Here is an 8,240-nt window from a genome sequence, read left to right on the forward strand (position 1 = left end):
TGACACAAGCATTCAAACTCGCACATTACAACATGCAAGGTATGAACCCAATTCAAAGCAATAAACACCCTAAAAAAAACGCATTAGACAATGTTTCATTCTTTTGTTCTTTTTGCAATTAATTTTCAAAGAACAAGAGAGTAAGGGAACTAAATAGTACACGACTAGGGCAAATTCACTTAAAAAACAATAAAGGAGCCAAGCTAAACAGCCTAGCCTAACAACATCTTGTTGGATCAAGCCCAGTGTGCTCGTCGGGCAAGTTTGATGAGCACAGTTCGCCAACCAAGCTCAACGTAGCATCTAGCCGTCAATAGTATGGCAAACTCCCATGCCTATCATAGAGAAACTTCTATTAAGGCTCAAGAATAAAATCATCTTCACTTGCACTCACGCCACTAAAAGATCTGACACCCTCTCTAACATATCAATTATCTAATCCGACTATGCACTAAGGCTACAAGCCTTCTATATTCCATTCTAAATTTTATATTTATATAGCTCATTCTATAGCCTTAGCTCTAGTTCTTGAGAGTCAAGATACTACCCATAAATAGGAGTATCTCAGGGGCAACGAAAAGGTTCAAATTTTTTTATTATCCCCCTCTATTCTCATTATAGCATACTAAGCTTGATTTTAATTGATTTTATATCCACCTCACCTCTTTTCCCATCTTTCACATTTTCTCTAATTAGTAACACTTGAGCATGAACCACAAATAATTCAGGAGTCAACATTTATCCTAATTATTTGTAATCAATTATAAGAATCCTCATTTAGACTATCAATAAAAATAAATATCATTAACATTAGCATAACCTTTTAGGATTGGGTTTTTGAATCCCCATTCCTCATTTGTTACTAATCCCTAAGTTTAGGTAGAGGATATAAGATTCTTCATAGTCAAGCATTAGATTAAAAGGGGGTGTGACAATCACCTCCAACATGAAAAAAAAGCTAAAGCTCAAAGCTAAGGAGGCTACAGTACCACATTTGAGGCATTCTGTTAAACTAAAGATAAGAGAAAGAGACAATAGTAGGGAATGTATAGGTACTCACTGCTTCAATTCAAAATATAGAAAAGCCGCTATTTAGAGGATAGAGACCAAAAAAAATTGAGAATCAATAATATTTCTGTTAAATGTTTTAGAATATTTATGAAAATTATATATTATATGAGATATTTTGTGAGATATCACATAGTTATCTTATTAAGGTCTATTCCTTTGATAAGGGATAGACAACAACGACCAAGCACTGATACAACATCAAAAATAGCCATTCTTTTGGTTGTTTCTTTCATGTGACTTCAATGGAGCACCAATTTAATGCTACTAATGTTGGATGCCAGTTAATAGCTACCAAAAAAAGAGAAAAATAGGCATAACTCTTATGATCTAAAAGTATTTTACACCCCCACCCCTTTCTGATCTCAACTTCCCCAACCAAGTGTGATCACTAATATCCTAATAATGAGTAAGAAAGACTATGGGGTGACCTATAAGTGAAACTATGGGACACCACCACTATCCCAAACTCTAAGAGAGCATGCCTGATCTTACAAATTTATATATTATGCCACTTATCAAGTTCTACCATACATTATTGCTTAACTAAACATAAGTGATGAATTATGATATTATTCTTATTTGTATTAAATAAATATAATAAAATATTGACAAACTTATTAATTAATATAAGCTATAATTGATCAACTTATCCAAACAACTAAATTCTATTATCTAATATCTAATTTTAAAAGTTGCCCCATATGACAACCAACCATTGTCTCTCTAATACAATCATTCATCAACTCAGTCTTCCTATTTTTACCACTTATCCATCTTAACGATCCCATTTCTATCCCGCTTGTCTTGAATATTGATGAAATATTGCTCTTAGATGATAAAAACCATAATATAGCCAAAATAATATAATTTATAAAAGTTAATTATAAGATTGATGATGATATTTTCTAATCATAAACTACTCATAAAATGCTTCCATTTTAACAGCATAATTTTTATCCTTAGAAATTATATCCTCAATGATATCGTTAAACCTCAAAATAATATGTTCAAAATAGTTAAAACTATCATATCTAAGGATCACTATCTCTTAAAGTAATATTGATTTTTAAAGTACAACTATCACAATTATATTCCACATGCTAGACCTTTATTCTAATAATCCTATGCTTTTTACCTCTAAATGATCTTGTAAAATATTTCAAATTTTCACTTATTTAAGCACATCTCACCAATCATATATGAAAAACATATACCAATGAACCTTGCTCTGAATTTTCCTTAGAAGCAATTCCATAAGAAAATACAAACAAGAGCAAATTTAATATTCAACTTTGATTTAATAATATAATAATTGGGAAACCTACATACAGTCTAACCACTCCTCAAGGCTTTATAATGCATATCTCCAATAATTTAACATATCTATAATAATTTCTTTTATTAATGCAAACATTCTCCTAATACTCAAATACAAGCCCTCTTATGGTTGATCAAAATCATATGAAATCCCTTTTATACATCTATATTTTTTTCATTAATTGCCACAACACAAAAACATGTATATAGTATATTTTCTTAGTATGAAACTAAATTGAATTTTTTATAAATACATAATTTTCAAATTTTATATATGTTACTCTCTTATTATCTTTGCTCTTAATTGCACCAAAAAGATTCTCCTTAATTGACTTTGCCCAAAAATTTTTTTTCAATATTTATGTTCACACTTTCCTATATATTTCCCTCTATTAAGTAGGACACATTTATTGTTCTTGAATGAAACCAAAATGTTTCTTCTCCAACACATTATTTTAATTCAAAAATTTTAATAAAAAGAGTATCAACCAAATCATTGTATCACCCACAACCCTTTAAATCTTACTATGTACCCCATCTACATCTAAAGTTGTTCCTTTAAGCAAATTTTTAAAGATGACTTCACTTTTTTTAACAATCTATAACATACTTTGTTATTTTGTTCATTTTTCTCTTTAAAATCATTTCAACTCTCAATCAATAATTTTCCAAGCTCAAATTTTCATCTTTCCTTTACATTTTATCATGAATTAATGCCTCATTATCATTGTCTCTAATGAATCTAATAGCATATTGTTGAGATTAGGGTCAGCAAAGTCTAGTATTTCTTCTTCATACCAAAGTCCTTGATCACAAACTGACACAACACGAAAACAACAGTAGGTGGTCGTAAAAATTTCTTGATGTCATATTGCTTTAATATTAAAAATGATGCAATGTGAAAATCAAGGTGAAAGGGAAACAATTATTCTTTGATATAAGACAAAAACAAGATAAATGGAGAGCAAGCAGGCGAGTGGCAAATACAATGAAATACGGTAGATTTTTTTAAAGAAGTTCCATCATTTTAATAAAGCCTATATTTATAGATATCACCCACATCTTGCGTTTTATAAAGTTAAAGATGGAATAAAGAAATGTTTTTCTTTCAACATCTATAAAAATTGATTCTCTTTTTGTAGGTCTCATGCATTGTTCACCATTACCGCCTATCTCTCGCTTGAATGGTTTATTCATGTAAACTTCAAAAGTTTATTCTTCAAAATATCTTCTAGGTTGTTCCATAATATCAAATTCTTCCCTTTCCAAAAATAAAAAATTGAAAAAAAAAGCATAATATTCCATTTTTGTTGCCCACCTATTATCATTTTCTCTGAATTAGGAAAAAGGATACCGATGCAACCAACGATTAAAGAGTTCCAGTCAAGTAAGCAATGCTATTAAGAAGAGTAAGGCAGTGTTTGGTAGCATCATTTAAAGAGAATTTACCCAAAATCTAGCCAAACATTAAAAAAATGAAAAATGAAATCCAACTTTTCGTTAAATCAAAATTTTTCGTGTTACTTCTTTTCTTCCTGCGTTTCGTCTCTTTTAGGACTTAAATCCGGATTTAGTAAAAATGATTGTTAGACAGATTTAAAAATTTCTTCCTAAAGCCGCTCGGGAGTTCATCTCCATCACATCAACGATTGAATTTATTGGATTTGATAAATCTTATTTAACGTAAATTCAGGCTCCAATCAAACACTGCCTAAAAAGGGTAATCACATACCTGTAAACTGGCTTTTGCCAACGCTTCTTGGAACAAAGATCATGAAGCCTCTGTTTTGAACCATCTACTTCCTCTCCTCCATTTGCATCAGCCTTGCCCGTCACAAGCCCACCATTCATCTGTGTGGATGTTGCCACGTCTTCCAATGTTCTACTGCTCTGTGAAGAGCACTTGGCAATATCCATGCGGTCAGCCTCATCATGGCACAACTTTTGCAGTGCATCTCTGGCAGCATTGAGCTTTGCAATAGGCTTCTGCTCAGAGGACCCAACACCAAGAAGCTCCCCATCAACGTAAACATTAGTTATGTTAATATTTTCTTTCTTCCAATTCTTAAACTCGATACTCAATCCTTGCTTTTGACATAGCTCATAGATGTGTGAAACGGGCTGCTGGTTTGGAGTTTCCACAGTAATGATTGGCTCTAAAATTCCCCTAAAAACCTATCGGTGTAATCATTAAAAAAAAAAAGCAAATTTCAGCCTTGTTAGCACAAAATCGGAATCATGATTCATAAAGAAAGAAAAAAATCCAGGAAAAATATCAAATTACCACATAAGGGGGGAAAGTAGAAACAGGTGGAAATTTTGAGCAAAAGAAAATCAATCAAAATATCCAGAAAGAAGGAAAAAATTTACCTTCCAGAACTCCACGAGATTGAAGCTACAGTCTATGTAGATAGCGGCAGCAATAGACTCTACAATATCCGCCAAAACCTTAGGAGCTTTTACCATGCTTCCGCCATATGAAATTCCAGCATAGTCCTCCTCTTTTTCTTTTCTAACTGCTTCAGAGAATTCCTGCACCTGGGAAAAAAGAAAATCCTAAAGTTACTACTCCGATAGAATCGCACAAACAAAAATTACTAAGATTAAAATGAAGCGATAAATTGACACCATTAAATCAAGCGAGGGTGAGTTCCGACGGAGATAGCGGTAAAAATCATGACGAACGGCGACGCGAGCGAGTTTCTCGGTGGAGATATTGGCGGCTCGGAGGAGCGAAAGAGCACCAGGACCGACTGAAGGGTTCGTAAGGTAGACAAAATTGGTGAATGCAAGGTTAAGCACAGCATCTCCGACGAACTCAAGCCTCTGGTAAGAAATGCGGCTTGGGTGGGAGGAGTGGGTCAGGGCCTCCTCCAGGAGAGATAAATTACTGAATGAGTAGCCAATGACGAATTGTACTTGTTCTAATGCTTCCTGCATCTCCTCGTCGACGTTGGACGTCACATCCTGCGCAGGAGTCGGCGGAGGGGAATCAAACAAGGAGGGTGTGAAATCTACAGGCGACGCCGCCGAAGCGAATAGGAGAGCGGACGCTGGCCGCATCGATGCAATGCTAAGGTAGAACTCCTCCATAGCCGTCTCTATCTCTTGCAATTCTAGCGCTTTTGAGGGTAATGGGGGGAGGAGAACGGAAGAGCAGGTATTGGTAAGGTAATAAATATGAGCAATAATTCTTCCAATGTTATATTTGCACTTTCTATTAAAAAAAAAAGGGAAATCATCAATACTATTCTAAACTTCGACAGCAAGGAATGAAGGATGGTGAGGTGCCGTGCGTCAATCCACAATTTCACTGAATCTCTTTAAAATATGCAAGTTTATTGCATGTCAACAGAAGTTCGTTTTTAATGCGACTATAAAATAAATTATTATCTTTTTGGAGTCCTTCTACATTTGGAACTAAAACTTTTAATTTCGGATTGAATGAATCAAATCAAATATTTTATTTTGAGTTCAAATTTTATCTTATTGAAGTATAATTTTTTAGTTTTACAATTTCATTTGTAGTTACTCTTTATGTATGGCTAAAAGTTCATAGACCGAATTTAGAGTCTATTTGAGATAGTTGTAGCTTGTTAATTAGTTGTTGATAAGCAGCTGCCGCAGAAAAGCTACTGCGCAGTAGTTGATCCGTATGAGCTGACTCACTGTTTAGTTTGTGCTTTCGAAAAACAACTATTTTGTAGTTATTTCCAAACAAATGATAATTTTACCCTTGTGTAGTAATATTGTTTGCAACATAAGTATCATAGCAATATATTTGATACTTGAGAAGCAAAAAACAACTTAAGAAGAACTGTACAAAAAATAAAATATACATCTCATTTAACAGTAAGTATTATAATTATGACAAAAAAAAAGATTATTTAAATTACATTTAATAATATGAAAATATTAATTTTAAAGTGGAGACTACGTATGTCAGTAGTTATGTCGTCCTTCAGGAATAGCTTCACCCTTGGTCACTCTCGGCAGTTGATTCTTCAAGCCTATTTGCCCACCGGAAGAAATAACAGTTCTTTGTGATTCGCTGTGAGCACCTGTAGAATTGTCTCCCGTAGGAGATCTATCAAGTAGATCCATGATTTATATGTAGCTTATCGAGTAGATTTATAAATATGGGTTGTGTCATATGAAACATATTGATGAATCTCGTAGGGGTCTTTGTAGTAGCTCCCCAACATACTTATTGTCAATGTAAGTAGATGTCATGCAAAGAGTTCGATCAATGTACAAGTTGTAGTACTCATATAACATAAAAACTGTTGTCGCAATTTTCCTTCTGCACCTCTCTCTTTATGAGTCTATGCTAAAGAAATGTTCTGTACAAGTAATACATGTCAATCTCACCGCATTAAAAAATATCAAAAATGAAATCACAAAGCGTACAATAAGAAGAAATAATATAGAATAGCAAAATATTTGATTAAACTACATGAAATAAATCCAAGCAGTACAATAATAACTGCATAAAATCAAATGTCTTTGCTAGCAAAAAGAAACGCAAATAATTGACCCTGCGATCGAGGGCTATCTTCATGAAGCACAATACAACCCATAATCCACAACTCAATGAAGCACCCTCCTATGTCATCCATTCTTCAAACAGCAAAGGGACTAATAAAACCCCTTCCCATATTTTTAATTAGAGGCAATTACATACAGACCACCCGAAATGTTTCCATCAACATATAAAGCATCCTCTTTCATCCATTTTGCAATTCATAGCTCAAACATTAAAAAAAATTGTATAGCATTGAATAGAGGCAATTGCAAGCAGGCCACCTGAAAGAATGTTATGAACAAATCAAGCACAAATTTACATCCATTTTCCAAATTGTCACTCAAACATCAAATGAATTGATAAAACCCAATCCCATATTTTTCATTTGAAGCAATTAAGTATATGGCACCCCAATGCTGCTTACACCAATGAAACACCCACAACACACACAACCCTACACCACGCACACACTCACAACCACAACACAACACTCAACCACAACCCACAACACACACAAACAACCACATCACAACATACCCACATTGAGGCCCACAACACACATAACCCCACACCAAACATCCACAACCACGACACACAACACCTAACTATAACCCACAGCACACACAAACAACCACACCACAACACAATCTGCTCTTCAAACCACAAAGGGGTTATACACAACCACGACACACAAAACCTAACTACAACCCACAGCAGACACAGACAACCACACCACAACACAGTTCGCTCTTCAAACCACAAAGGGGTTAATAAAAGCCCTTCCCATATTTTTCATTTGAGGTAATTAAATACATGGAAACCCATTTGTAAGGATATACACCAATGAAGTGCACACAACCCCATACAACACACCTGTAACCACAATACACAATACCCAACCACAACCCACTGCACACACAAACAACCACACCATAACACAACCTACATCAAGACCCACATCTCGCATAGCTCTATACCACACACACACACACACACACAACCATGAAACACGCACTCACATCACACACATACCCACAACCACAACACACAACACCCAACTACATCACACAACCCACACCTCAATGAAGCACCCTCTTTCATCCCATATTTTTAATTCGAGGCAATGCCATACATGCCAACCAAAACATTATTATTTACAAATGAAGCATCCAATTTCATCTATTTTTTCAATTCATAGATCAAACATTAAAAAAAAGTGTTGTATTGAATATAGGCAATTGTGAATAGGTCACCCAAAAGAATACTATGAAAAAATTAAGTACCCTTTTACATCCATTTTTCAGATTACCAATTAAACAGCAAAGGA

The 8,240-nt window shown here is 34.3% G+C and overlaps 1 protein-coding gene across 1 annotated transcript; it reads right to left on the reverse strand.

The window, feature by feature from the left end:
* Positions 1-4,077: 4,077 nt before the first annotated feature.
* Positions 4,078-5,585, reverse strand: LOC110021824 (ribonuclease 3-like protein 2). The gene is made up of 3 exons (XM_020720487.1): positions 5,017-5,585; positions 4,759-4,926; positions 4,078-4,563 (listed from the first exon to the last, which is right to left on the reverse strand). The coding sequence occupies exons 1-3, from the start codon at positions 5,479-5,481 to the stop codon at positions 4,078-4,080; spliced, it is 1,119 nt and encodes a 372-aa protein (XP_020576146.1). The 5' UTR covers positions 5,482-5,585.
* Between the last annotated feature and the right edge of the window lie 2,655 nt (positions 5,586-8,240).

This window comes from Phalaenopsis equestris, unplaced genomic scaffold (assembly GCF_001263595.1).
Source record: "Phalaenopsis equestris unplaced genomic scaffold, ASM126359v1 Scaffold000149, whole genome shotgun sequence".
Lineage (NCBI taxonomy): Eukaryota > Viridiplantae > Streptophyta > Magnoliopsida > Asparagales > Orchidaceae > Phalaenopsis > Phalaenopsis equestris.

Excerpts from the sequence above, each read along its gene's own strand:
- LOC110021824 (XM_020720487.1), bottom strand. The coding sequence starts at position 5,481 with ATGGAGGAGTTCTACCTTAGCATTGCATCGATGCGGCCAGCGTCCGCT. Across the intron at positions 4,927-5,016 it reads CACCCTCGCTTGATTTAATG|GTGCAGGAATTCTCTGAAGC; the intron begins GTGTCAATTTAT and ends CTTTTTTCCCAG. Across the intron at positions 4,564-4,758 it reads ATCTCGTGGAGTTCTGGAAG|GTTTTTAGGGGAATTTTAGA; the intron begins GTAAATTTTTTC and ends TTACACCGATAG.